Source organism: Leptopilina heterotoma, unplaced genomic scaffold (assembly GCF_015476425.1).
Source record: "Leptopilina heterotoma isolate Lh14 unplaced genomic scaffold, ASM1547642v1 Lhet_95, whole genome shotgun sequence".
Taxonomy (NCBI): domain Eukaryota; kingdom Metazoa; phylum Arthropoda; class Insecta; order Hymenoptera; family Figitidae; genus Leptopilina; species Leptopilina heterotoma.
The window spans coordinates 293,224-307,272 of record NW_025111202.1 but is presented as its reverse complement, the minus strand read 5'-3'; the positions used below and the strand labels follow the sequence as shown (position 1 = coordinate 307,272).

The following is a 14,049-nucleotide window of genomic DNA, read 5'->3' as shown; positions in this document are numbered from 1 at the left end:
CATTTCGTATATATGCATATAATTTTAGAGCAGTGTCACACTTTTCTCCGAAATATATGGTTGTTTTATAATTATTGTAAAATGGTATAGTTTGCTTAACGTGTGCTGACGGAAATGACGAACGCGGTAGGTATGAAAAGTTGCGGGTGACATGGCTCGTTGAACATCGAAGTTTCAAAATAACTCCATGGGCGCATGAGAAATATCAAACACACACACACACACAAACAAACACACTACAAAACGGAAATGTAGATAAAAAAAAATTTTTAACTTGCCAAAACTCAATAATAATTGTCAGGTAAAATGAACCAAAATGTCCATTAAAAATGAAAATTGATTTCATTTTTAAATGCATCTATTTTCATCATTTCATTTTTAAACATCAAAAGAAGTGTTAAAAATAAAATACAAATATGATATTGTCCTCAAAATTTCAAGAAATCAGTTTCTTTTTATCAAAACAATTTTCCCGAACGAAAAAAAGACTTTGATTTCAATCCATTATTGATGCTAATAATAAATATACAGAGATGACTCTTGAAAAAAATATCTTTTCACACTAAAAAAAGATGTGAGCAAATTTCCTAGTTGATATTTTATATAAAATATAAATCGAAATTTCTTTATTCAAATTTCTTATTATTCATGTATAAAGAAGACTTCTAAAGTTCGTCTCTGAAAAATTCGGTAAAAGATAATGGAGATTATTGTCGAGTCGTGACAGTGACTCTAAATCACAGGATCAGTGAGTTTGAGATTAGTTCCTAAGATGGCAAAGTGACTATTGCCACTGAAGTACTGCCCCCTTTGATTCAGGACATTCTTAATGTTACTTTCTAATATAAGAAGCTACTTCCGCGGCTTCGAAAATGTCATACAGTTACGAAATATACTATGAGATCAGAGTTTTAAAATTTAAACCATGAATTTCCTTGATGAAATGCCACATAACGTGCGGTCATCATTCTCTGAATAATGTATTATTGAGAGAAAAAAGAAATTAAAAAATAACCTCAACATTATGACATTTTGCCGGATCTTTTTAAATATCAGATAACATACATCTCTTTTTTCATCTATTTTGTAATCTCATTATTATTTTATGATCTAATATATAGATTCGAAATATATCCATTAGTATAATACCATTTTTATTGCACAAACTGTTTTTTTATCAAGAAAAGGAAAAATTACAAAAGATACTTTTTATTTTATTATCTATGTTATAATCAACAGGAGAAAACACTCATCAGAGAATACATAACGAGAGAAAAAAAATTTTTTAATTTTCAATCGTTTTCATATTGAAAGTTTTTACAATTTTTTACTGACTTAATTAAAATATGCTGAATAATTCCATAAAAGATTCTAAAAAATATTAATTGAATTTCTTCTCTGTCAGTATTCTGTACGGATCCGTAAATTAAAAGATATCAAATCAATTTTCCAGAAAAATTCTCTAAATTTTTATTAAGTCCATTAAAATAAGCTGAATTTAGAAACTAAAGTTAAGCCAAACTAATCAACTAATTAAACAAAATGTTCCTAAAGTTTTACAAATTTTCATTGACTACTGAAATATTCTGAATAATTCCAGAAACTTTAAAAAATTAAATTCCATTTTCCGGAACAATTCTAAAATTTTTTTAAGAATATTATTTCGGAAACTCTAAAAATAATCAATATAAATTTTTCGGAACAGTTTTACAAAATGCCTATTGATTTTACTAAAATGTGCTCAATAATTCTGAAAATTCAAAAATAACTAAATTTTCCAGAATTTTCACGAATATATATTTGTTGACTATTGAAATATTTTCAATAATGTTTAAATTTTCGGAAAGTTCTACAAATTTCTATTGATTGTATTGAAATATTTACAATAAATTCGGAAACTGAAAAATTCAAAAGTAATTAACTAAATTTTTCAAAAGTTCTAAAAATTTTCAGTAACTATTGAAATATTCTGAACAATTCATGAAAACTTAGAAAAACCAATAAAAATTTTCAGAATAGTTTTATAAATTCTCATTAATTTCATTAGAATATTTTTAACGATTCAAGTATAAACTTGACGTAATCAATTAAATTTTCCGGAACCGTTCAGCATTTTTAAAGATAAATTCATAATGAAAACAAGTAAAAATCTAATTGACTATTTTTCATATTATTCTTACATCCAAAAGTTAAAAAATTTAACAATCTTTGTTTCAAATATTGGAATTTTCACGCATTTCTATCAATTTTTACTAATTTTTCTAAAGTAAATTTAAGGTAAAAATTATTTAAATTTCTTAATAATACAGTAAGTAATATTACTAACTTGAATCAGTACTCAGAAATGAAAAACAAAAAAATTGATATAAATATAACAGATTTTCAAACACTAAAAATAAAAAAAATTTTCTTGCGAATTTCTGATTTCGAGAAAATTTTCACATTTTATTTCTGTCGAAAATTTATACTTTTTTTTCACGTGAAAGATAAATTTCGTTGAGAAACGATGAGTTAAGAAGAGGGGGGGGGGGTTTGGAAAGTTAAATAGATAAATTCGTTTTTTCTTCATTTTTTTATTCGTGGACCCAGATTCGCATATTCAGGATGCAAAAGAAGACTTTTAAGTAATGCTCTCAATTTAAGTTACTGAGAAATGTCGAAAATCTTTATACACACTTTTTGAGGGGGTGTGGTGTTGTAAGGGGAGGGAGTGGGGGTCATGACAGTGGGATTAGGTAATAGCAAAAGTGCACCTAATTTCAAAAATCTATTTCAAGAAGCGTGGGCAAAGATGATATTTTTGATGTTTCAGATTTGTCTCGAGAGAGCGGCAATGCCATCATCTCTCACACTTCTTTATCTTTCCTTTTTGTTCCCGCGCGCACACTTCCCAATCACTTGCAGAGAGAATATTATATTTAACTGTCCCACTTTTTCGCGATTTTCCCCCCGTGACTCGTAATCAAGCGATACATAGTGTGTTGTACCCACCGCACAGATGTCAAGTGGTTGTTTCGGGTAGAAAGAGAGAGGAAAAAAAACGTCACATTTATTATTTATAGCCAACGTGTTTCGTAGTCATAAACCTACAAACGTAAAAAGGCACGATTCTCTGGACCCAGGAAAGATCCCAGGCGTGGCACTCTTAATAGTGAAACCAGATCCATTGTCGCTTGTTGGGGTCAGGTCATATGGGTCGCAGACTGTATGCATTCATTTCCCCTGTAACAAAAGGCGTCAAGTTTCGTAACGAACTTGGACTTAGAAAGTCAGGACCCACATGGCTGATGAATGGAGGTCAAACACAGGTTTACACATTTGTGAAAAAAAATCTCTTTTTAAGATGAAAACATTTTTTTTAAGATCTTCCGGACCATTCTTGCTATTCTTAGTTTCAGTTTCGTCACATTAAAACCAGGGACCGATACGGTAAAACGAAAAACAGAAACACTTGTTATGTGTCTGGTAGGATTGTCCGTAGGAAAAGTAAACATTTTTTTGTTTTGATTCCGACATTCGAATCTGTTTGGAAATCTGTTTTTGTTTCGATTTCAACATTAGAAACAAAATCAATTTTATTTAGTTTTGATTCCAACAACGAAAACAGAAGACGATTTTGTTTTGTTTTGATTCAAATATCAAAATCAAAAAGAGTATTCTATTTGTATTTTCATTACAAAAGAATCAAAACTCAATTATTTTTAGTTTTGATTTCAATAACAGAATCAAAAGTCTGTTTTGTTTAGTAATGATTCCAAATACCAAAATCAAAAATCAACTTTAGATTCGATTCAAATATCTGAATCAAAAAGTACTTTCTGTTTGTGTCTTGATACAACTAACAAAATCTAATATTGATTCAGATATTTGAATCATAAATTCTGTTTATGTTTTGATCACAACAGAAGAATCTAAAGTCGACTTTTGATTAAAACATCTGAATCAAAACATTTATTTTTAATTACAACAATAAAAGTGGATCTTATTCCACGAGAACATGAAGTTAATTTTTGTTTCGATACCAAATCGAAAGTTACATTCGTATCAACTCTTGTCTCAAATGCAAAAAACGAAAACTACTTAATGGGACACAGTTTCACTCCCAAAACCAAATCGAATACTACTTTTATTTTGACCCTAAATTACAAGAGAATAGTTTGTCCATCATTTCGATTAAAAATTAAAATGTCTGTTTTACACCTAAAAAAATAAATTTCTAACCAGAATGTTTTAATTTTTCAGGGAGGAGGAGGAGGAGGAGGAGGCGACGATTCCGATGAAGAAACACAGTGCGCATTAAGCGAGAATTGGATGTTCGAGAAGAAAACAAGAAGATGGTCACGTGTGTGTGACGTGACACAAACAAATCTCGAGAAATTGCAAACAATCGCAAGTCAGAATATACCATCCGAGGAGGAATCAATTGAGGAACGTCTTGAAGCCGAAGAGGCTGATGATCAAATAGACAATTTCCGATATTCGAGTCTTCCCCCAGGCACATCACCCGACGAGCTTGGCCAACGTTTCCGGCGCACCGGTTCCGAAAGACTTCGTGACGGTGCAAAAGCATTTTTACGACGTGTCGAGTCATTAAAGTCGCGCCGAAGAAAACGACAAAATCGCGATGGTGTCGTCATTAGTGGACCCCAAGTACTCGATGTTATATCGATGCAACAAAAAATGAAGGATCTTAATTGTGTCGATGTCTCACCAACAGGTTCGGCGCCACTCTCATTCAATGATCTTCTACTGCCATCGTCGCCTTTTCATTTACCAGCATCGCCACTCACCTTGCCAGCATCACCCAATCATTTACCACCATCTCCAATGGCAAATGCACCAAGTTTATTCGGCGACGATTCCTCGAGTTATTGTTCCGATGGCTCGCAAGGTGGCGGACCAACCCCTACACCAACCCGCACGAAAATGAATCGTGCCCGTAAATTTCTTAATCGTGGCCGAGAAGATCAGGGTGCTTTAAGTGATTCCGAATGTCAGCCAACGAGCTGGAGACAAAGGTACTTTAAGGATGCTAACAGTAATAACACAAAGGTTCTAGAATGCGTCTCACAGAGTCCAAAGGAATCGCCAACAAGATCGGCGACTGTTATCAATCGCGGTGGTAGTTTGCACTCGAGTAAAGAATCAAAATTCAGGGATTCGTCAGAAAAAGTATCATCACTAAAGCGCGAGGATAAATTTCACAAGAGCTTTAGACACGGTCGTGAGGATATTTACCGGGATGATAGATCACCATCCAAGGAGATTACAGTCTATCGTGAAAAATCGAGGAGTAAAAATTCCGATTTGGCGGGAAGTCAAGAGAGCAGTTCGACAGCAGCCAGTAAGGATTCGGATCAAGAGGAGGATTCGCCGAAGCACAAGAGTACGGTTGTCAGGTGGCACAGCTTTCAACGAGGTTCTCTTAATCCAGAAACTTTGGATCCACTTTGTCGTCGTGCGATGGCTTCAATGTCTTGTGGTCAACTCTTGGTACTGAGGAAATTGGCTCTTTTGAAATTAACCGCATGTATGGAACGATATTGTCCCACTCATCGTACAGGTTGGAATTGGGAATTACCGAAATTCATCAGAAAGATAAAGTCACCTGATTATAAGGACAAGACTGTCTTTGGTGTTCCGTTGCTGTTGTCACTACAGAGAACGGGTCAAGCTCTGCCGAAGTGTATACAAATTGCTCTAAAGTGGCTGAAAACGAACGCTCTCGATCAGGTTGGTCTGTTTCGAAAGAGTGGCGTGAGGTCTAGAATTCAAAAACTAAAGGTCATGACGGAGACACAGGGTGACAATATCAATTTTGATGGACAACAGGCTTACGACGTTGCCGATCTTGTTAAACAATATTTTCGAGAATTGCCGGAAGCTCTTCTGACTAACAAACTTTCTGAGACATTCATCGCTATTTTCCAACGTGAGTAAAAATTCGATAAAATTCAGTTTAATTCATTCATTTAAAAAACACTTTAGAAAATGATTAAGAGGTTGAAAATGTTTCTTACAGACGTTCCAGTGGATCTGCGTCCCGATGCCGTTCAATGTGTCCTACTTCTACTACCAGACGAGCATCGCGAGGCATTGGAATTTCTTCTCGATTTTCTCAATATTGTCGCGAGTAATTCGCCCTACAATCAAATGACCGCTTCCAATTTGTCGGTATGCCTAGCGCCGAGTTTATTCCACTTCAATCATAACGCAAATGTGACAAACAGGTCAAATAGCGTCTCGCCAAGAAGAAGAAAAACTGTCGGGACTCCAGATCAAAGAGAACTATCGGAAAATAAAGCAGCGCACGATTGCCTCTTATATCTCGTTAAAAGTCATCGCGAACTATTTATGGTAAGAAAAATTTATTTATCCTAATTGAAAACAAATTTAAATAAGTTTATTTAATCTACTTGTTGTTTTGATCAGTCTATTAATCGTCTCTTATTTTCTTTTAAGGTCTCGTCAGATATGTTGACTCAATGCCACTTTAACTACATGGAGGAGAGTATCCCCGTGGGTTTGGATGAACTTGGATCAGAATTGAAGCAAGATTGGAGGGGCTATTTAAATGCCTGCATAACCGCTTTATTGAAAGAGGCTCGAGAAAAGTAAGTTTTTTTCACTCAACAAAAAGAGTTTTCAAGAAAAGATGGAAAAACCTAACAAAATGTAATTCAAATCTTTTGTTGTAGAAGCCGAGGATGGGTGACGGTTAACAATCCAGCGGATTCCAGTGTGGAAGTGGCATACAAAAAGGTCGGAGACGGACATCCGCTTCGTCTTTGGCGAGTTTCGACCGACGTTGAAGCACCACCCAATGAACTCTTGAATCGAGTTTTAAGAGAAAGGGACATCTGGGATCATCAATTAATTAAATATCAGCTAATCAGTAAATTGGACACGAATGTCGAGATATTTCAGTATGTCACTGGAAACATGAGTCCTCCATTACCGATCAGGGACTATTGTGTTCTGAGGTAAATACTTTAGAGATTTTCAATTCTTCTAATTAGAAAAAAATATGCTCAACGAAAACTAAAAAAAAATCTCTTTTACAGATCGTGGCGAAATGATTTGCCCAAAGGAGCTTGTGTAATTGTTGAAACATCTGTCGAGCATCCAAATGCTCCAGTCACTTTTGGTGGAACACGAGGCATTGTTTTAGCATCTCGATATTTAATCGAACCTTGCGGAAGTGGAAAATCTCGTATTATGCATCTGTCAAGAGTTGATACAAAGTACGTTCACATTTATTTTAAAGAACCTCATTTTAATTTTGTTTCCTACTCTAAAGAATTCTAGTTTTTCGCTCATTTTGCAGCAATAAAAATAAAAACCAAATGAATTCAATTTAAATCTTTAATCTTCATTATTTAATCTCTAATCTTTAATTTTTAAGGGGACGTCAAAGTCGATGCGAACTTTACACTGAACTTCAATGGAAAAATCGCATCAACTTTGATACCCACTTAATATTTAATCTTTTTTATTCGAATACTTAATTTCTTATTGAAACCTATTTCTAAAATTAATAAAATCTAAAAGTACTAAATGACAAAAATAACTTAACAATTCTAAGAGACAAGTAAACTATAGTCTAAGAAGGCTAGGACTAAAACGACTTTTAACTAATTTTAATATTTAAATTTTACAGAGGAAGAACTCCTGAATGGTACAACAAAACCTACGGACATATAACAGCTCTTCATCTAAGTAAAATTCGCAATTCCTTCAAACATACGACAGATGGTCCAGAGAGCAAAGTTTGAGACAGGGATTCCGTGCAACATTTATTGTTGCACGGAAGCATACAAACAACTTCAATCTAAAATGATGAAAAAGCACAAGAGAAATCAAGATAACAATCTTGCGTCTAAAGCGAAGAAGTACATGGGCATTTTTACAAATGGAGTAAAGAAACGAAAATGAATTCGTTTCTACAACAGATGGGCCTGACAAACAAGAAAAAAATTATTGCTTTCATTCCAAACCTTCTCAATTTTTTTTTTTTTTTTTTTTTTTGAACGACAAAAGCAATAATAATAATACCTAATTCTTGAGCAGTATATGACAAAAGGAGGGTTATTTTAAATAACCATCAGACATTTTATTGCTTCGTATAGAAAGCAAAAAAAAATTGTTAATTAAGAAATTATGATTTTATAAAAAAAATCTAATGACTTTTATACTTTACTTTCGGACCAAAGCTAATTTTTATTATAGAAAAAAGTAATTCGTTTTAGTATTAAGAACGTTTCTTTTTATAAGAAAACAAGAAAAAAAAATACAAAAATAATGCATGAATAGAAGAAATATGAAAAAGTTATAGAGACTTATCTAATTATTGTTGTTCTCTAAAAAGAAAAACATTAATGTATAATTATAGTATTTTACGTGAGAAAGAAAACGCTTAAACATTCTGTGTATTTCATATAATAAAATATATAAATTGTAAAATGAGAAAAATTTGAAAAATAAAAATTCGAGTATGCAAGTTAATTACATGAGTTTATACTGTTATTTCAGAAAAAAGGGAATAATTAATAGTTTTTTTTTAGAAAAAGAATGTATGAATGTAAAAAAAAGAAATAAATTATGTTAAAACTCGTTCAACCCTTTTTAATGTTTGATGTTAAAGGGATGAAAATATAACGAGTTATAGACATCGAGTGACGAAAAATTGATGTCTATGCAGTTACCTGAATTATTATAAATAATAATCACAAAAAAATAACGTAATCGGCTCTTTAATGTGTTCGAATTTTTAATTACCACAAGTTAATTCAAGTTACCTGCAAAATTTACAGGGACCATTGTTGTAAAATAAATTTGGAGCCCAAAAAAAAAATTAATGAACCTGCGCATAATATAACCTATATATCGAATATAGATGTATTTTAACATAATGCTAGTCACACTGTATAACAACAGTGACAACAACAATGAATGTATAGATTTTTATTCCAATTACGTTAATTATAAAGATGTTTAAAATTCTATTATTATTATTATTATTATTATTATAATTATTATTATTATTATTAATATTATAAGCACTGCGAGAGACATGCAAAGAGGAATGCATGTGAGAAAAAAATATAAAATATATATTTTATTTTTCTGTCTAAAAATCGCTGTAATTGCGAAAGAATGAAAAACAAACAAACAAATGTGTCTTCGTGTCGTGTAATAATTATCTCTATTCTTATAATCAATGTCTGTTAAGTTGTAAATATGTATATTAAGTATATTAACGAATATATATTCATTAAATATATATTCCTTTAAAAAAACGAATTGATTTTATTGAACCTACTCCTTTCTGAAAAGTTGTTTTAATCTTTATTTTTTTTAAAATTATTTGAAGTTAAAAGTATGAAAAATTCAAATTTTCAAAGATTTTAATTTGAAATTTTTTCAAAATTCAATTATTTCTAAAAATTCACGTTATAATCCTTTTAATATTCAATTATTATCTAAAATTTTAACTGAAATTCATTTATAAATAAATTCTTTTTAGAAAGTTCTACGAGAATTCAATTACTTAAATAAAAAATATAATTTATTGAATAATTGAATGTTTCTTAAAATTGAATTCTCATAAAGAATTTTATAAACAAATTTTTAAATAATTAAATTATCTTAATAAGTTTTAATAAAATTTTTAAGAATAATTACATTTAACATAAATTTCATTGCACATAAATTTTATTTGACATAAATTTAATTTTGTATAAAACTCATTTAACATAATTCCGATTTGAGATAAAAATCACCTAATAAAAATTTCATTTTGCATAATATTTCATTTTACATAGAACTCGTTTGAGATAAATTGATATTTGTCATAAATTTCATTTGACCTAAAATTCATTTGACATAAATTTTATTTTTCAAAAATTTAATTTGACATTAAATTCATTGACATAAAGAATATTTGACATAATAATATATAGGTGCGAATTTAAAAATTTACCAATCATAATTTTTTTAATAATATCTGATTGGTAACTTTTAAAATTCACCCTGAAAAAAAATGTCAAATGAAATTTATGTCAAGTGAAACTTATGTCAAATGAAATTTTTGTAAAATAAAATTTATGTCAAATGGATTTTATGCCAAACAAAATTTATGTAAAATGAATTTTATGCCAAACAAAATTCATGACAAATGTTTTTTATGTTAAATACAATTTATGTCAAATGGAAATTATTGTAATAAACTGAGTATTGTCAATTGAAACTAATGTCAAATGAATTTTTATATGAAATATTATTTATGTAAAATGAATTTTATGTCAAAAGAAACTTGTGCAAAGTGATTTTTAAATGTTAAATAAAATATTATGTCAATTGAAACTAATGTCAAATTAATTTAGTCAAATGACATATTTAAGCTACATAAATGCTATGTCTAATGAAATTTATGTAAAATGAATTTTATATCTAATGATTTTTATGTCAAATGAAATATCACCGATACACACGCTACAGGCGAGAAGTTCGTGAACTACTACAAACTTCAGACGCAAAAGTGTTCAATTTCAGAAGTCTGACACCTCTGACATATACTTTGAGGTTAGATATTAAACTCACAAAAACGATTAAAAAGCAAACTTAAAAGGAAAATATTTTTCAATTAATTAAACTAGCAGGAAAAATGAAAATATATTATAGCGGTCTAAATGCCAGTAGTTTATTTTCTAACGAGTCAGGAACAATTGTGTATCTGGATAAGGTAACAAGAGTACCATTTCCTGAAATTACCAATATGGAAATTGGCTGGAATTATATTTTACTCTGGCAAAATGAAGATTTATTTATCTCTGGAATATTAGATGTCAAACAAGAGGAAAATCCAGTGAAGTTAATAATACCCGAAACAGCATGTAGAAGAATAAAATATGCATTAGCCGGTAAAGAAAATGTAACAATTCTGACAACAGAAAATAATTTATGGCAATTCAATCCGTACAATAAAATGTGGAAAAAAATCAACAAATTCATTTCAATTTCCGAGAATATTGAAAATGAGTATATTGTGAAAATCGATGGGGAAAGATCTGTGATTGCGCTCACAAATATTGGTCGTGTTTTCAATATTCCTATTGCTGTTGAAATGGAGGAAAGAGTTAAATTTATCGACATGGCTTGTGGATTTGATCATACAATTTTATTGGCAGAAAATGGAGATATTTATTCAATGGGATTGGGAACACGTGGTCAGTTGGGACACGGAGATTTACAAGACTCGGATAATCCAAAAATTATTAAAGCCCTGGCAGGAATTAAAGTTTCTCAAATTGCAGCTGCTGGCTGGCATTCTGCTGTTATTACAATTGAAGGAGATCTCTACACTTGGGGTTGGAATACATTTGGCGAATTGGGTCATTTAAATTCCGATAAACAAGTTGTTGCTTTACCAACGGTTGTTGATTTTGAAAATGAAGAAGGAAACAATTTTGAAACGGGTGTAAAACGCGTTCAGTGTGGAAATAACTTTACTATTTGTTCATTAGCAGATGGATCTTTTTGGGGCTGTGGTTCGAATAAATTTGGACAACTTGGAATATCTGTGGAAAAAATAACAACGTCGAAAAAATTTATTCCGTTGGAATTAAATAAATTTTTAGATACAAAGTGTATAAAAGATTTTAAATGCAAAGAGTGGGGTTTTTGCTTAATATCTGAATGAATTTAAAGATAATTTTGTAAAATATAAAAGGATTTTTTTTTCTAATAATAGTTGCGATAGCATTCCTTAAACTGTAAGTTTTTAATTTATTGAAAAAAAATATTTTCCATTCTTAATATTAAAATAAACAATGTATTAATTGTAAAAAAAAATTGTTATTAACTTGTAAAAAAAAGAAAATATTTTCTTATAATAAATAATTTTTTTCTACAAGATCAAAACATGTTTAATCGTTATAATTTTTTATTTAAACTAACCTTCTTTTTACAAATTTTAATGTTTTGTATAGTTAAAAGTGTAATAATTTCTATAGATTTCGAGTTTATTTACAAAAATATTTTTTATAAATATTTTTCACGTTCTTAAAAATTAGAATTAAAAAAAAGAAAAATCACGCACTTCGTTTATTTCGGCTATCCTTCTTTTTCAATTTATTCTGATTCTTAACCTTTTGCCTCATTTTCTTTTTATTTTTTAAATGCTCCATTTTTTGTTTTTGTTGAAATGCTTTACTCTTTTGCACTTCCTTGGTTGCAATTCGTTTTATTGCTTTCTTGATATTTTTACCAGATTCCGTTGGTTTTTTCTCTGGTAATTCTTTTTCGATTTTTTTCTTTTTTAAAGGTTTTCTTACAATTTCCATACCAGGAACTTCATTACTATTACAATTATCATCACTTTCTTCATTTTTTCCATTCTTGTTCTCATCATCATCGTCATCATCATATTTCACTATATTCTCTCCAATTAAACTGCTTTGTTGCTCCAAATCGGAAACTTTTAATTCTAAAATGCTCACAGTGTGTCCTTCCTCTTCATATTCTTTTTTTGCTAAAAGTTCCTCTAATTCTGGTACAGCTCGATAAGAAATCCATTTTTTGTAACTGTCTTTGGCCTGTTAATCAAAAGAAAAAATAATTAATAAATTAATAACAAATAAGTTTTAATAAATATTAAATTCTTCATTGAAGAATTAAAATTTAATCAAATGAAGTTAATTTTTAGTAAAAATTAAATTATTGGAATTTAATTTTTAATTAATAATTTAGAAAAATATTTTTAAAGAAAACTATTTCGTTCACTTGAACATTCAAAACTTGTTGATCATAAAAACGTGTCAAAATAACAATTGTTATTTACATGTTTTGATGTTCATATTTTTCAAATTTGAAGACGAATTTTAACAAAACAAAAATTAATAACGTTTTAAAATTATGTAATTCTTTACTTTATATTTAAATATTTACTTAAATAGTTTTGTAATTAAAAATATTTTAACTTCACGTGCAACATAACCTTAAATACAATTTTTCTCTAAAAAAACTTACATTTTTCTTGATTCTCTTTTTTTCTTCTTTTAATTGTTGTTGCAATTCTTCCTGCGCCTTTTTCTGTCGTTGTAATTTTCTTTTACGAAAACCACCAAGAAATTGCCTTCAAAATTAAAATTTTTGTTAAAATTGACACTTTATTCAAAAAGTTTACGTGTATTTTTTTTTAATTATTTCACACCTACCTTCGTTTTTCTTCATCAAAAACTAAATTAACTTTTTTCTGCCTTGACGATTTCACTCGTTTTTGTTTTTTATCACTATTTTGAGTTTGATTCTTCATTTTTACACTGACATTTACAAAAATATTGAAAACTTCGAAAGCCTCGAAAAGAAACGCGTAAACAATCTAACCTCAAATATTAAGGGGAAAAAACCACGTGGTCACGTGTTAAATTTTGTACAAGGTGCACATGCGCTTAAACTTATCTGTTTTGTACGCGAATATTCAAATATTGTCAACAGAAAATGTAAATATTTTTTTTCAGACAAAATGTCCAATGGAAATGTTAATTTTCAATTTAAAAAAAAATTGTTATTTTAAATTTTAATGTAAGCAATCGTAAACTTTTAAAAAGTTAATGAAAAATTCTAAAAAAAGTTTAAAACGTCAAACTTTTAATACAAAATCATACAATAACTTTTCCAAGTTTTATAGAATTTTAAGTTTTTGAAAACTTTGTTTTCAAGATATTTAATTATTTAAAAAAAATAAATTTAATTTTAAAAAAATAAATTTAATTTAAAAAAATGAATTTGATTTAAAAAAATTAATTTGAATATTTTTTTGAAATTCTGAACGTTGAAATGAACAAAATTCATTTGGTTTTTCTTCAAATTAAATTTTAATACAATAATTTTGTGTCACGTAAAAAAAATAAATTATACCTAAGGTTTCTAATTTTTAAAGAAATTAATGTTATTTTTGTTTTGACTAAATTAATTAATTTATTTATTAACTTAAATAACGTATCTAAATTTTTTATTTTTATCGTAATTAGTAATTTTTCTAAATAT

The 14,049-nt window shown here is 29.3% G+C and overlaps 3 protein-coding genes across 5 annotated transcripts in view; 2 read left to right on the top strand and 1 right to left on the bottom strand.

Moving 5' to 3' along the window:
• The window catches only part of LOC122512227 (rho GTPase-activating protein 7), a 317,373-nt gene extending 308,074 nt beyond the window's left edge, over positions 1-9,299 (top strand). For all 3 annotated transcript variants that reach the window (XM_043627954.1, XM_043627955.1, XM_043627956.1), the window contains 6 exons: positions 4,243-5,932; positions 6,023-6,357; positions 6,463-6,614; positions 6,699-6,983; positions 7,065-7,244; positions 7,661-9,299. In XM_043627954.1, coding sequence (XP_043483889.1) covers positions 4,243-5,932; positions 6,023-6,357; positions 6,463-6,614; positions 6,699-6,983; positions 7,065-7,244; positions 7,661-7,775 — 2,757 coding nt within the window. In that variant the 3' untranslated portion in view covers positions 7,776-9,299. The remainder of the gene's footprint in view (positions 1-4,242; positions 5,933-6,022; positions 6,358-6,462; positions 6,615-6,698; positions 6,984-7,064; positions 7,245-7,660) is intronic.
• A 1,223-nt stretch (positions 9,300-10,522) lies between these two features.
• Positions 10,523-11,852, top strand: LOC122512234 (ultraviolet-B receptor UVR8). Its single transcript, XM_043627969.1, has one exon. It carries the CDS (start codon positions 10,667-10,669, stop codon positions 11,699-11,701), a length of 1,035 nt encoding a protein of 344 aa, XP_043483904.1. The 5' UTR covers positions 10,523-10,666; the 3' UTR covers positions 11,702-11,852.
• Positions 11,853-11,926: 74 nt separating this feature from the next.
• LOC122512235 (nucleolar protein 12) lies at positions 11,927-13,405 on the bottom strand. Its single transcript, XM_043627970.1, has 3 exons — positions 13,218-13,405; positions 13,030-13,135; positions 11,927-12,596 (listed from the first exon to the last, which is right to left on the bottom strand). Exons 1-3 carry the CDS (start codon positions 13,313-13,315, stop codon positions 12,093-12,095), a joined length of 708 nt encoding a protein of 235 aa, XP_043483905.1. The 5' UTR covers positions 13,316-13,405; the 3' UTR covers positions 11,927-12,092.
• Positions 13,406-14,049: the final 644 nt, after the last annotated feature.